Source organism: Macrotis lagotis, chromosome 1 (assembly GCF_037893015.1).
Source record: "Macrotis lagotis isolate mMagLag1 chromosome 1, bilby.v1.9.chrom.fasta, whole genome shotgun sequence".
NCBI classification, from domain to species: domain Eukaryota; kingdom Metazoa; phylum Chordata; class Mammalia; order Peramelemorphia; family Peramelidae; genus Macrotis; species Macrotis lagotis.
In genome coordinates this window covers 590,463,398-590,479,609 of record NC_133658.1, presented here as the reverse complement: position 1 = coordinate 590,479,609, position 16,212 = coordinate 590,463,398, and the positions used below count along the sequence as shown (strand labels likewise).

Here is a 16,212-nt window from a genome sequence, read left to right as displayed (position 1 = left end):
CATGTCAGTTGTTTTCTAATGAGATATTTCACAATTTCTTCTGATTTTTCATTCTTTTGGTTTTGTTTTATTGTTTCTTGAATTTTTCACAACATCACCTTCCCTCAGCTCCATTCTACATTTGGAGGAGTTATTTTCTTCAGAGAGCTTTTATAGCTCTTTATCATCTGATCAATTCTACTTTTTTAAGGCATTCTTCTCCTCATTGGCCTCATGGACTGCTTTTTCCATTTGACCTAAATTGGTTTTAAAGATGCTATTTCTTTTTCAGTATTTTTAGTAATTCCTTCACCAAACTACTGGCTTGGTTTTCATAATTTTCCTACATTGCTTTCATTTCTCTTCCCAATTTTTTCTGTACCTTCCTTACTTGCTTTTCAGAATCTTTTTTGAGCTTTTCCATAGCCTGAGACCAATTCCTATTTGTCTTGGTAGCTTTGGATACAGAAGTTTTGTCTTTGTCATCTTCTGCATGTGTCTTTTGATCTCCCTTGGGACCAAAGAAATTGCCTATGATTGGATTTTTTCTTTTTCTGTTGTTTGCTCATTTCCTCAACATGTGACTTGATTTTAATTCTTTGTTAAGGTGGAGCTCTGCTTCCAGGGTGGAGGACACAATGTTCCAAGCTTTTAAGGGGTTTTTTTGCAGCTGTTTTCAAGGATTACCCCCACCCCCACTGACCTCAATTCCTTCAAGGTCTTATTAGCTGCTCTGGCTAGTCTCCTGGCCTGTGCTCTTGTCTTTGGAGCTCTAGAGGAAGGTCCTCCCTTTAAAATGGCAGTAAAGCTCCTTTCCTGAGATTGGAGCCCAGACTGCAACCTGGATATGAACACAGGCAAAGCAACAGAGTCCTGCCTCAGGAATAAGAGAGACCTTTGCAGTCTTCTCCAACCCCCTTACCAGTCATGGGCTGAGTATTATAGAAACAGTTGCTAGGTTGCTCCCTAGGCCTGCTCCTGGTTTCCACAACCAGGACTGCTCTGGGCTGGTCTGGGCTCTTCTCTCACTCTGGTGTGGCATAATTTACCTGCCAAGCTTCCAAATTGTCTTTGGCAATCCTTGGTCTGAGAGGTCTGGAAACTACCCCTACTGCCACAGGTTCAGGTGCCCCCAGGGACCCAGGTGCCCTTCAGGCTATTCATGGGTGGTTGGAGCTGGTTTGCTCCAGCCACCCTGGACTGCATTGCAGACTCTTTCTAACCCCAGTATAAACAGACCCTTCCCATGCATCTTCCAAGTTGTCTTGGGCTGGAAAAAACTGTTTCACTCAGTTTTTTGGTATGGTCTGCCACTTTGGAATTTGGTTAGAGTCCTAATTTAAAGGTTTTTGGAGTGGTCTGGGGAGAGCTGCTGGGATTTCCTGCCTTCATTTTGCCATCTTGGCTGCACTCCCTGCCATGATATTTCTTCAAGAAAATTAGACCTATTCAAGGAAAGTTTTTGTGTAAAAATGAGCATGATAAAAGTAAAAAATGATAGGGACTTTTAACAGAAATAGAGGAAATTAAGAATTGGCAGGAACATGCAAAATGATACCAGAATGATCTTAGTATTATCAATCTAAATCTTAACATTACTGATCTATAGCCTTTGAAATCATGGAGAATGAAGTCAAGAGACCCTTAAGAAGCATTGCTAGCAATAAGACTAGTGATAATAGAATTCATGATGTGCTATTTTAAATTCCAAAGGATGAGACATTTAAAAGTGCTGTACTCTACATCCTAACAGATTTGGAAAGCTCAACAGTGGCTGCTGATTTGGAAAAGATCAGTTTATATATCAATCCTAAAGAAAAGCAATGCCAGGGCAGCTAGGTAGCGCAGTGGATAGAACACCAGCCCCGGAGTCAGGAGTACCTGAGTTCAAATCCAGCCTCAGACACTTAATTACCTAGTTGTGTGGCCTTGGGCAAGCCACTTAACCTCATTTGCCTTGCAAAAACCTAAAAAAAAAGGCAATGCCAAAGAATGTTCAAATTACTGAACAATTACATTAATTTTACATGTCAACAAGGTTATGCTTAAGATTCTTCAAGATGGATTTAATCAATATGTAACCAAGAATTACTAGAATAGACTGCTTTTAGAAGAGGCAGAAGATCAAGAGACCACATTGCCAACATTCCCTGGATTGTGGAGAAAGAAGAGAGTTCCAGATAAACATTTACTTTTGCTTCATTGATTACACTAATGTCTTTGTGTGAATCACAGCAAAATCTGATATGTCCTCCCAGAGTTGGGAGGGAGATCTTAGTTGTTTCTTGAAGAATCTGTATGTGGGTCAGAAAGTTCTACCTGAACATGGAAAAATTGATTGGTTTCAAGATTGGAAAAGGAGTATGGCTAAGATGTATATTGTTCCCTTACTTGTTTAACTTATATTCAGAATATATCATGTGAAATGCAAGTTTGGATGAATCAAAAGCCAGAATTATCATTGCTGGCAGAAATATCAACAAGTTCAGATTAGCAGTCAGGAGGACTTAAGAAGCCTTTTGGTGGGATAAAAGAAGAAAGTGTAAAAATTGGTTTGAAGCTTAACATCAAAAATAAAATAAAATAAAATCTTGGCATTTGGTCTCATTACTTCCTGGCAAATACAAGGAGAAGAAACAGAAGTGCCAGATTTTTTTAAATGCTGAGACTCTAAGATCATTGCTGGTGACAACTGCAGCCACAAAAATTAAAAAAAAAAAAAAAAACACACTTTCTCCTTGAAAGAAAAGTTCTGGCAAATGGATCACTAAAAGCAAAGACATCACTTTGTTGACAAGGTCCATAGAGGCAAAAGTATGGTTCTTCTAGTAGCAATGTATGGCTGAGAGAGTTGGACTTTTGGAAAGCTAAATGATGCAGAATCAGTATTTTTGTCTTGTGGTGCTGGGGAAGACTTTGAAGAATCCCTTGACCAGCAGGGCATTTAACTCAGTCAATACTTAAAGAAATTCAGACAATTCACTGGAAGGATAAATCCTGAAGCTTAACTAATTTGGCCATATAATGAGAAGACGGCACTCATTAGAACAGACCTAGAGTTGGGAAAAATTGAAGGCAGAAGGAAAAGGGAAAACAGAGGATAAAATGAACAGATAATGTCATGAAAGCAACAAACATGATTCTGGACAGACTTTGGGATATAGTGGAGACTTTGGGAGATAGTGAAGACTGGAGGGACCTGGGTTGCTATAGTTCATGAGGTCATGAAGAGCAAGATACAATGAATAACAACAATAAATGAACTGTTGATACATCAGGAATGATAATTGACATCCTTGCTTTTATTCTGGATTTATGGGTAAGCTGCTTCTAGTTTATCCTCATTACAGATAATGTTGTTTGACTACTAGACTCCATTGATTCTCTTTATTATTTTTATAATAAATGGGTGTGGTATTTTATAAAATGTTCTTTCTGCATCTATTGATATAATAATATAATCTTTGTAACATTTGTTATTGATAAGGTCAATTATGCTTATCATTCCTAGTATAAATCCCTCCTGATCATATCCTGACCAGTGTAAGATTTTTGTAATATATTGCTTTAATCTCCTTGCTAGTATTTCTTTCAAAATTTTTGTATCACTATGCATTAGGGAAACTCAACTATCGTTTTCACCTCCCTGGCTTAAATATCAAAAGCATATGTGTCACAGAAGAAATTTGGCAGAACTCCTTCTTTACCTATTTTTAAAAAAGAGTTTATTGCAATACTATTGCAATTAATTGTTCTGAACATGTTTAGTAGTATTCATTTATAAATCCATCTAGTCCCAAGGAATTTTTTGTTAGGGAGAGTTGCAACCATTTGTGAACTTTATAACCTAAAATTTGGAGCCTAAAAGGAAGGATATTTCAGGTGAATTAGGAAATAGATACATTGAAAAGTTCTAGCAAAGATAAGCAATAGTTTTATTTAATGTAAATAATTTAGAAGAGAGAGTGTAGAAAGTTAAATGACAAGAGAATCTATTGGAAAATTTTTCAACATCTATCTATGATGAGTCCCAACTGAATTTCACTCAGCAAATGCAAAGGAATTATGCTTATGGATATAATTTAGAGTGACTAAAAAACGTGTTTTAATTCTAGCTTACATAGTTACTAGCTATGTGCCACCAGACAAATTACTTAACTACTGAGCTTCAGTTTTAACCTTTGTGAAATAAGGAGGATAATAATTTCTAAACTACCTTCAACTTTTGAAAGAATTGAATCTGAGACCAGCTTTGTCATCATATTTTTCTATCCAGCTTTGGCTTAGTTCCTTGGGTAGTTCACTTTTGTCTCTCCTTTTCACTTTTTTCATGATACATATTTGATGTTTACATGACCCTTGGAAACCCTCAATTAAGTCAAATCTTAGGAAATTTTTATAAGTAATAATATATATTAATGAGCACTTTATACCACATTCAGTATGAAAGAATGAGACTAAATCTAGTCAACTCAGATTAATTTAGTAGGTAGGGTTATTTGAGTATGTGCATAGACTCCACTTGTCTATTGTGTTTGAAACAATAGATTTTACAAATTTTTAGTTTCATTTTTTCCCTTAATTAATTCTTTGGTGATTGTATGTTGATCCATAGTTTCTGCAGCATTTCTACAATACTCAATTTTTTTTTTCCAGGGTACATGTTTCACCACTTCTTTCAGAAATGGATTTGTCAACAGTAATTCTGACATAACATCTATTCATTCTATTAATCATTTTATTAATTAAACCAACCTTGTTATTGATTTGTAAAACTTTTAGACTCCTAAAAATTCCTTTATGAAAGATCCTTCAAATCATATTTGTAAAATACCCAAACTTGCTTAAAGACTTAAGGAGAGCTTTTAACTTTTAATTTAAACACAAACTCTTTTGTTCACCTATGTCCTATTATGACTTCTAATATCATTTTCTGTAGTTTGGATCTTTTATTTTTTTCTTGACGTTACCTTAATTTGAGACAAAATTTTAAGTCTTAATAACAAAGGATGGGAGAGTAATATTTATTCCTCAGATTGACTCTTATGAAATTCAGAAATTCAGAATGAAGGGCAAACTACTTCCATTCCACTCCAAAATTTACCTGTGACAATAAACCTTGATGGCAGTCTTTTTTAAATATGAATTGGGTAGTATAAAGAAATTAAGTTGGATTCTCATAGTCTTTCTTATCCAATTGATTATTTGACTTAGGAGAGTTTGGGAGCCAAAAGACCATACATGTGTATCACTGAAAATTCTTTTTCTTGGACCTTTTCTTGGTCTTTCAGAAGAATGATTTAATAGTCCTTAAAACAAGGTCTTAGTTCCGGAGAAAATATAATTATTCATTGGGTAGTTACTTTTAGGAATTTCTCTACCTAGAACCTACCACCTTGGACTTTTATGACCCACATATAAAAACCTTAACTAATACAAATATGGAGCATAAATTCATCAGATTTGATGGCCTTCCCATTATACTTATAAATTATTTCAACAGTAAATGAGAATATCTGTAATGATTCTTATCACTGCATGGAAGAGGATAGGACTTGAACAAGAGAAAATGTAATGTTCCTAAACACTTTCTTGATATACTAAATAATTTCATTCAAACTGAGCCCTTTTGTAGATTGTTGGTTCTGCCTAGTCTTTAACTTTTCTGATTTAGCTCTAGTTTTACTGAAGGCATAGCTCACTGAAAATTAACTAATTAAGCAATAAAGCTGGCTAATGCAAATTGAGTGCATAAAAGAAGGTTCTAAATTTTATTTAATATGCTATTATAAACCCTTTCACTATAGATGTTAGTATTAATGTATTCATTTACATGTATATATGAATCCTAGATAAAAATATCGTTAATTATAACTAGCATTTATATTATACTTAAAGGATTACAAATATCATCTCACTTTTAGCTCCACAACAATCTTGAGTAGACACTTTTACTATCTCTTTTTTTTTTTTTTACAGATGAAGAAAGTGAGGAGAGAGCAATTAAATGACTTGCTCAGGAATCCACTGCTAGTAATTGTTTGAGGCAGGATTTGAATTCAGGTCCTCTTGACTCTTAGTATAGTACTCTATCTGCTATGCTACCTGCCTTCTCTTGCAGTACAATTCTTCATATTCTTTTGGCTGATATATATGGAAAATAAATTTAAGAGGAAAAAGGTTTTTGACTAGAGCAACATCTTCTAAAAATATCCAGATAGGATAAATGTGAACCTTGTTGATTAGACTGCACTTCATAGAATTTGAGTCATAAAACAAATGTGCCATTTTTTTCAATGTTATTTTTGAAAATAAAAATAGGAAAATATTTAATTTTAACTGGATAATAATGCTATTACATTTTGATTTCCATGCAAATGGAGATTTTTAGGTATTGAAGCAGACCAGGAGGCTACACTTCTGTTTGGGTTTTCCCTTTTTGTTACTCTCTTCTAATTAAACAAAGGACATTTCTGAATATTTGCCTTTTAGGTAAATGGTAAATGCTTGTGGTACACAGGTATGAAGAGGGCATGGGAATATTGCCATCTAGTGCTCTTGTATAGGGATTATTTTGTTTTTTAAACATACAGCTTTTTTTATTTAAAATTTTCAACTTCATTTACTCATGGCTTATAGACTTAAGCTTTCAAATAAAAACCAAGGTGCCAATTTCATTAAAATAATTTCAATAAGTACATTAATATTTGTTTATTTCTAAAGAGAATAATAAAAATATGCCCTTAATTTCTTAGTTTGGATTCGGCAAAAATTAGTCTTGTTGTATTTGTTAAATACTCTTAGGCCAATAGGATTTAGAGATGAAAGGGGACCTCACAGATTATTTAATTCAATCTCTTCATTTTACAAATAAGGAAACTGGGTCCCAGAGAAGCTGTGATCACAGCTTTAAGTATCATAGAATGTCAGAGACAGAAAATAAAAGTGTTCACCAGGAATCTTAACTATTGTTGAACTGATTCACATAAATTTTACTTTATTAGAGTCGAGGTGGAAAAAAATTTCATGCTGTGCTCAAAGAAATCATGGAGAGGGATCCCTTATCCCAGCTGTGTGAGAATGAAATGGATCTTATTTGGACTTTGAGACATGATTGTAGAGAAAATTTTCCACAGTCATTGCCAAAATTGCTGCTGTCTGTCAAATGGAATAAACTTGAAGATGTTGCTCAGGTAAGGTCAACAGTAACTCTTAATCCATGTCTTATGAGAGATTTGAAGGGAAAAAAATTACAAAAAAAAAATTCCCTTGCCTGAGTAGGCTAAATAAGTGAGATAGGTTAATCCTTAGTAGAAGTTTTATTTCTTCCTTTTAAATCCAAGAAGTTAATTTAGAGTTTTACATGAGATAGATGCTTATTGAATTTTTCTTTTTTTTCTTTTTTTTTTTTTTTTTTTTTTTGTCAAGGCAATGGGTTTAAGGGATTTGCCCAAGCTCACACAACTAGGTAATTATTAAGTGTCTGAGTTCAGATTTGAACTCAGGTCCTCTTAACTCCAGGGCCCATGCTCTATACACTGTGCCACCTAGTTGCCCCTAAATGTTTTTTAATTGATTAAGTAGAAACAACAATAAAATAGAAGGAATTCTAGTTGGCAAATTCCAGTTTAATAATAGTATTTCCAGATTCAACTAAATATAACCCAAAACCTCAGTTTTCTTTAATCTTGCAGAACAAGGAAATCTCCTTAGTTATGTGTTTTATTTATGATATTGGGGGTTCTTTTAAAGATTTATTTGCTGATTATAATATAACTAATTATTTAGCAAACATTGTCATCTAAATTTTTACTCCAACAGGTAGTTCAAAGAGTGCATCATTACAATGAGTATTCTAAATTTCACAGATATTTTCATTTTTAAAAACTCACATTTTAAAAATTCACAAATGGTTTGTAAGCTATTTGGTTTCATTAAAATAATTTCATTTACATTCTAGTGAATTTCCTTGAGTTCAATTCAAGAGTGGCTCAACATTATTTTGGAGCTTATCAGGGAAAAATCCCTGGGTCTTCAGTCAGTGATTTTAATTTAAAGAGTGCATGGCATGTAGTTGGAAGTTCTGTTCCTATCAGTCTTTTGAAATATATGTCTTGGGTAGATTTAAAAATCTAACTGAATAATCAGTGATGACTAACCCTTAACCATTCTTCAGTTTTTGGGAAAAAAAAGCCATGATCCACCTTAGCAACTTAACTACTTTAAGGATTTCATTAGCTGTGGCATTAAATTCTAATTTTCCAACTACCTAAATGTAGTTCAACTTCTTGATTTTAAAATTTCAATTTACATAACAACTTCTTATATGTGTATGTTAGATATTTCTCAACATAATTTGTTACATAAACAAATAGTGTTTTAGGCTATTTAACAACTTAGAAATCTATTGGGATATTTTTGTTTTGCTTATGCCTTGATTGCTGAAGTATCCTGTTGATGGATATGCTTGCCTTGTGTAGTCTCTCCCCATTCCAATTCACTCTCCATTCAGCCACTAAAGTGATTTTCCTAAAGCTCAGATCATACCATCCTTACTACTCAATAACCTCCATTGGCTTCCTTTTGCCTCCAGGAGCAAATACAGAATGCTCTGTCTGAAAAGCAGAGTCCTTCATAATGTAGCCCTCTACTACTGTTAGTCTTCTGACCTCCTGGCTGTTCCATGATCAAGATACTCCATCTTTCTCTACTCTGGGAATTTTCTCTGGCTTCCCTAGACTTGGAATGCTTTCCTTCCTCATCTTTGGCTACTGGCCTCCCTGACTTCTTTTAAGTCCCAACTATAATCCCACTTTCATGGGAAACTTTCCAGGGCTTTTCCTCTTTGTCTCTCTACAGCTTACTTTGTATATGTTTGTTTGCATGTTGTCTCTCCTACAATATTTTAAGTTTCTTTTCTTTTGCTTCTTTTTTCATCCCCAGCACTTTAACACAATGCCTGCCACAAGGCATTTAATATATGTTTATCAATCGATTATAATAATCAAACCAAGCATTTACTTATCTGATAATAAATTTGTAATTTATTAATTTAATAATTTTATAATGGAAAATTTATTAAAATATAGGATCAAAAACACAAAAGTATAGACATGTTTACAATTTTGCCTAACATTCTAAAAGGATTGCATGCTTTCTTATTTTCTTTTCACCTAAGTTGACCAATAGCATACATTTGGAGCATTTGTACGGTTCTCATTTTTATTACTTAGTGTTTTAAATTTTCCACAGAGAATATGCTTTATTATATATTCTTAATCTTTAAATATATTCAAATTAAAAATATTAATCAGATGAGGTCTTGTCTTATTCCCTCCCTTACTACACAGACTCACACATACAGACACACATTCATGCATGCATGCATTCATCTCTAAAATTTGCCTATACCTGCCCCATATAATCACAGTTCTTCAAGCTTTCTCATTAAAGTAGGGCTTTTGTGGTTGGTATTATCTAACTTGAATCATACACTGTTTGATGTTAGAAATTTTAGATTATCTATACCATATCCTTCATTTTATTCCTAATAGAACTTTGGTCCAGCTCATTTTCTGTTAAAAATAAAAGGAATTCATGTGAATATTAGTGAAGGAATATTTTCTTCAAGAAGTATTAATAATAGGTCTTTGGGTGATAAAATATTTATGGCTAGAAGGTCTGAGATCTGAGATGTTCTCTAGTTCCCTGTAATTTTACAGATGGTACCTGTGGTATCTTTTTTTAAGAACTATTTTGTAATCTTAGTATATGAATTTATTTTTTAAATTTTGAACAGATGGAGAAAATTTTTTAAATAGTATTCCTTTTTAATGAAAAACAATCAGTAAAAGAGACAATATCCCACCTAAGGAGAAAAGCAACATCATGTGTATTTATGCCAAAAATCATATTGTGTTATAATATGCCTTCTTCAGAGCATAATGTAAAAATATAATGTGGTCAAAGGAAGAAATTTCAGCAGTGCCGGAATTTTATCCATTCTGAAGATTTCTAAGAAAAGGACTATTGGCAAAGGTATACAAATTCATATACCTGCAAAAAAGAAAAGAACCACATATTAACAATAAAACAGTTGATTATTTATAGTGTTTTCATTTTAGACTTAATTTGATTTTTGTTTTCATAAATTTATCCCATTATTTCTCCCTGTTCCTTAACTTCAGAATCATGCCATGTAGCAAGTGATATTTTTTAAAGGTGGCATAAAGGAGGAAGAGGGAGAAGAAAAAAATCAGTAAAATGAATCAATATATCAAAGATGCCTGATACCCATTGAGTACCAGTGGACTTATGAAAAGTATGGTGGAAGATGTCTTTTCATGTTTTGTCTCTGGGCCCAAACTTTTTTTTAATTTTATTTTTATTAAAGGCAATGGGGTTAAGTGACTTGCCCAAGGTCTCACAGCTAGGCAATTATTAAGTATCTGAAGCCGGATTTGAACTCAGGTACTCCCCAAGTTTTTTTTAAAATAATTAATTCTACATTTATTTTGCATTGTTTTTAGTTTTTCCATTTAATTTTTTTACTCATTTTATATAGCATTTCCTTGGCTCTGTTTATTTGACTTTTTATCAATCATTTAACTTTTTCCATGTTTCTTTGTGTTCATCTTATTTGAACTTTATTAGAGCAGCAGTAATAGTCATTTCCCAACTTCTGGACATCTTTATTTTCATTTCCATTACACCACAAAACTGCTGCTATAACCATTTTGATATCTATGAGGAGTAAATTATTTCAGTGAACCTGGAATATAGGCTTAGCAATGAAATAAATCTGAGCAAAATGTATGATTTAGTCAGTCATTTCTATAATTCTAATTTTTTTCCAAAAATGATGGTATTATTTCACAGCTCTATCGATAATTCACTATAGTGTTCTCATTTTTTCACAACCCTTTCAACATTTACCATTTCCATCTTTTATCATTAGTGAGGTGAAACATTGGAATTTTTTTATTTGCATTTCTCTTTTTATTAGTGATTTGGAGCATTGTCTGATGTAGTTGTAAGTAGTTTACAAGCCTTCTTTTGAGAATGGTCCATATTCTTTGGCTGCTTAAGTATGGGGAATGACTTTTGATGTCTTCCTCTCTCCTTTCCTTACATACTCTATTCCATCTCCTTTCCCCTCCTTCTCTTTTAAAAATTAGATTGACTAAGATTTATCAATTTTGTTAGTCTTTTCCAAGAGCCAACTTTTAAATTTGTCTGTCATTTCTTTAGCCTTTTATGTTTTTCAGAAGGCCAATGATGTTTTTAAAATATAAGTACACCTTAATGATTCTTAATTTTTCAACAGCTACAGGCTCTTCTTCAGATATGGCCTAAACTGCCTCCTAGAGAAGCATTGGAATTATTAGACTTTAATTATCCAGACCAGTATGTAAGAGAATACGCAGTGGGCTGCTTGAAACAAATGAGGTACTTTCCTATTGTCTTTTTCTCTTGTGACTGGCAAAATAAGAATATTTATGTTGCTTATTCTCCTTTGAGAAAAAAAACATATTAAGGCAGTGATTTTAGTTCATTTTCAGAACCCTTATTTAGTACAATCATGAGAGTTCTTTGCGCAGTTAAGTCATCTTTGGTCACACTTACCCTTATGTTATTATATTAGATTTCTCACAAATAAGGAAGATTGAAGAAGCTGAAGCCACAAGACAAATTAAGTGCTTTTGTATCTAATGTACTTATCTCCCACACATATCTATTGTATATATTTCCTGAGGGACTATTAAATCAGATCTTCTAAAGTTTGTTAAATTTTTTGCTTGTAATATTCTATCAATATAGCTAGGAAAATGAGTATTTTCTATAGAATATTACAATTGGGGGTTAGTATAAATTCATTCAAGAAACATAAAGGACACTTAATCTGATGTTTCACTTTGTTTTCACTCCAGTTAATAGATTTTAACTCAGGAATAGCTTTGACTTCTTTATTGCCATGTTACTACACTCTTCCCAATTTTGTCATCCTTTATTTTTGAGTGCTAAACACTGAATAATTTTGAACATTCATTTGAATTATTCATTAAAATATTTAAAGATGTACATTGTGTAGTTTCTGCATAACTCAAATTATGCTAAATGGTATGGACTAGTGCATATCTTTAATATACATTAATGATTCATAATAAGCATACCAGGTGTATGTAAAGCTCCTAGATTCTTGCCTTTACTCCTCATCTTGCCTCCTAGTCACCTAGATTCTTAATCTTTTAAAAATGTTATAGTCTCTTGTATTTTTAAACTTTACTTTGAAGTCATTTTTATACATTTGCTTTGCTCTAAATTAAATCTAAATAAAGGATTTGCTAAATAAATATAAAATCTATTCTTGCTCCATTATATCTCACATGGCTGGGTGAATCCAAATTAATGGAATTTTATTTTAGTTATTATTGCTCAGTGTTGAAATTATATTGTTGTATATACTTGTTGTATCCCTACTGAAAACTCTGTTACAACCAAATTGGACTTGTTCTTTGTACGTGACTACCCCATGTCCTGTCTCCTGGTCTTTGAACTAAATGCCCCTTGTTCCTGCAGGATATTCTTCCCTTATCTTGACCTCTTAGAACCCGTAGATTCCTTCAAAGTTTACTTCAAGTACCATGTTTTACATGACACCTTCTTGATCCTCCTAGATAGCATCTCTCTCCCTCCCCTTCTTATGTAAAATGTGTCTATGTGTATGCATGTGTATGTGTTGTGTGTGCATGTGCTTGTATTTTGAGTTTTTTAGGTTTTCTCCTATAGAATGTTAAGAGCCTTGAAGTTAGACCTTGATTTACTCTTTTTCTCCCTAGCACCTAGTATGGTATATGGCACATACTAATCATTAAGAAATGCTTGTTGATGTATTTGTTAATCAACTTCCAAAAGATTTCAGACAAATTTTACTTTTGTTCTGATTATCTTGGTTACATACTTTTGTAAAATGGGTTGAATTTAGAGAAGATTATTTGATAAGGATTGAATGAATACCTCCCTTTCAGTATAGTTAATACTTTTTTCCCTAGTAGTAATTTGAAATGCAAGTAGTAAAATAATTTTGTTCAATTCAATCATAAAGTATCTATCTTATTCTAGATGGTATATAGATAATTGGGAAAAGAAGGAAAAAAAGTATTCCCTGCCCTCAAACAACTTACCTTTTATTGGATGTGGGGTGGGGTAGGTGATAGTATATGCAAAGCTATGTGTTTTGAAGGAATATAGAGATTTCATAAGGGAATGATTAGGAGATAGTGTATTCCAGCTTTGTTGAATAGTCTGTGCCCAATCAGAAGCAAGAGATCTTACTTTAATTTCAGGAGCAGTGAGAGCCAATAATCTTGTTTGACTTGAAAGTCAAGGAATAAAATTATTTTCCTGCTGTCTAGTTTCAATTCTGCACCATTCATTAAGTATATATTGCAACACACTGTCCTTTATAATAATTTATGTACATAATTTTATTAAGTTATAATTGATTAGCTAAGTAGAACTATCAGATAATATTTAACAACCCTACATTTGCTATTAATGTACTTATATGTTTCAAAATGTTCTTTTCCTTTCTGTTAAGTTAATTTCAGCTCCCAATAAAACTATTTCTATTAAAAAGCCTTTTTCTGTTTATTGACATTTGTATTTGACTCAGTCTTCCTTCTCTTTCAGTGATGAAGAACTATCCCAATATCTTCTACAACTTGTACAAGTTTTGAAATATGAACCTTTTCTTGATTGTGCCCTGTCTAGATTCATGTTAGATAGAGCACTTGCTAATAGGAGAATAGGTCAATTTCTATTTTGGCATCTTAGGTAAGTAGTTTTTAGTTAGAAAATTTTGTAATTGAGGGAGGGAGGAGTGCATTGTGTTCCTGTGAAATTATCCAACATGATAAACCAACAGTATGATAAATTAACATATTTAACTATTTATCTTAAGTAGCTTTAAACTGTGCTTAGCCTTTTAGTATACACCATATTTTACTTGAGATGTTTCAGTCATTCTGTTAAGTCATCTCTGCTTAAATGAACTCTTACTGTTGTTAAATTATAGCCATTCATGCTACTTGTTACTTGTAGTAAAATGATTGCATAAGTCAGAACATTCCTTATTTGTCTTTTGGCTGTGCTTATACTTGATTAACTTAAAGTTTATTGAAAAAGGATGTTCACATGAGATTGTATTCCATGGTCACCACTGTGCTCTTTGATATATTGAGTTTTTATGATTGTGTGTCTATTTAAATGTGAATCAGGCATTTTCCTATTTTGTGGGAAGAACGATTGATTTTTTTCCCCATCACTTAAAGAGCTCTGTAAATTCTCAATATTTGTCAGATACTTAACTGAAACATTCAGAAATGAAATGGGAAATTAAATATTCAGGGATTTTTGTAATGGTAGCAAATAATTTTAAGTTTACTTTTAATGTTGTCATTATAACTTAATTCGAATTTAGAATCATAGTAAAACCATATGCTTTTGGCAATGTCATGTGCATGTTGAAAAATGAATCATTTTCTTATTGAATTTCTTTAGGTCAGAGGTGCACATTCCTGCCTTTTCAGTTCAATTTGGTGTAATACTTGAAGCTTACTGTCGAGGAAGTGTGGGCTATATGAAAGTACTTTCTAAACAGGTATTATTTTTTTTTTAATGTTGATATTGGTGTTCAAAGAAAATTGGAACTCAAATCCAACTAATATAAGTGATTTGCCCAAAACTTATTTTGCTGTAGAGAAGAATGAGGGCCACATACTGGTATTCAAGAGAAACGTGGATTTAGTCAATTTCTCCCTCTTAAGACTTAACATATATTTCACAAAGGAAAGTCACCTTACGCTTCTATAGGCCACTTTTTCTTCATCTGGGTATTAGGAATAACAATAATAATATCTGTAATAGGTACCCCTCAGGCTTTGGGGGGTGATTCAACTAGATAATTTATATAAAATGCCTTGCATGGTTTTTCTGTGAAAACTACCTTTCACCATTCTTCAAGTAAGAAATGACTGTCATTCTTATATATTTGAATCAAATTTTTTTAGTTTATCTTCTTTATCAGATCTTTGTCAAAGAATTTTAAAGCAAAAAATCTCATTTAGTTACCCTTTTTCACCTTAGAAGCACTAATTGTTTTTGGTCACAATTTATAACCATTGTTCATTTTATCATTTGTATCCCATTTCAACTTCCTTTGCCTGCTATAAACTTTAAAGTAGAATAAATTTTTGTTTTGTTTGAACACAGAAAGTATCTCAAAAAATCTTAGTTCAGTTTAAAACTATTAAAGCATTAAACTTTGCTGATTTTAAAAAACTTAGTTTAAACTTAATCTTAAACAATTTGAAGAATTGAAGAATTTTGGGATACCCTGTGTATATGAATGCATACCCATCTTGATTAGATAGGAAAGATATGTACATGTGAGGTGCTTGGTTGATATCTCTTCTACCAATCAGGTGCAGCAGATTCCTCAATGACTTTTGGGAGATATTTGGTAAAATTGATTGTAAGCAATGGTGAAACTTTAAACCCCACAATCCTTTCCATGGACTGAATATTCACCATTTCCCCAAATAAAAGAAACCTGGTATGACAAGGCAACATTTAGGATGGCACACATTCAGTAAATTGTAGCTAAACTTACTGTTTTGACATCATTTCATCGAAAAAGTCATGCAAAACAGAATGAGGAAATAAATCTAATGATATATCCAGCATTCTGGGTCCCTGATTCTTAAGTATTCAAAAGTAGAAAGTGTGTTTCATCATCTCCAGGTCAGGATACATTTGAGTTCTTATTTTTTATTTTGTGTGTGTGTGTGTGTGTGTATAAACATTTTTTTCCATCATGTTCATTGCTATCCTGGCCCTTTTCTCTTTTCTCTGCTTCTTCAGTTCACGTAGACTTCCCAAATTCCTCTGAATCTCCCATTTCCTGTCATACGTTATATGTAACAGTTTGTTTAGCCATTCCTCAGTGGATGGGCATCCTCTTTATTTCAGATTTTTTTTGACTGCCGATATGACTATTTTACCACAAAATGTTGATGAGAATATTTTGTTATATTCAGGACCTTTCTGTCTTTAACCATCTGTGAGACTGATGGATCAAAAACTATCAACGGTAATGGGATCTCATCCCCATCTAATTCTTATCTATTACATCATATTTTTCTCATAGTGAATTTATTATTATAGTTCCTA

General features: G+C 32.7%; 1 protein-coding gene and 1 long non-coding RNA gene across 7 annotated transcripts in view; one reads left to right on the top strand and one right to left on the bottom strand.

The window, feature by feature from the left end:
* LOC141507322 (uncharacterized) overlaps nt 1-16,212 on the bottom strand; it is a 59,516-nt gene that overhangs the window by 10,513 nt on the left and 32,791 nt on the right. The gene's annotated exons all lie outside the window — the stretch shown is intronic.
* The window catches only part of PIK3CB (phosphatidylinositol-4,5-bisphosphate 3-kinase catalytic subunit beta), a 160,030-nt gene that overhangs the window by 112,204 nt on the left and 31,614 nt on the right, over nt 1-16,212 (top strand). For all 6 annotated transcript variants that reach the window (XM_074214881.1, XM_074214879.1, XM_074214876.1 and 3 more), the window contains 4 exons: nt 6,984-7,172; nt 11,306-11,427; nt 13,672-13,815; nt 14,542-14,641. In XM_074214881.1, the coding sequence (XP_074070982.1) occupies nt 6,984-7,172; nt 11,306-11,427; nt 13,672-13,815; nt 14,542-14,641 (555 nt within the window). The remainder of the gene's footprint in view (nt 1-6,983; nt 7,173-11,305; nt 11,428-13,671; nt 13,816-14,541; nt 14,642-16,212) is intronic.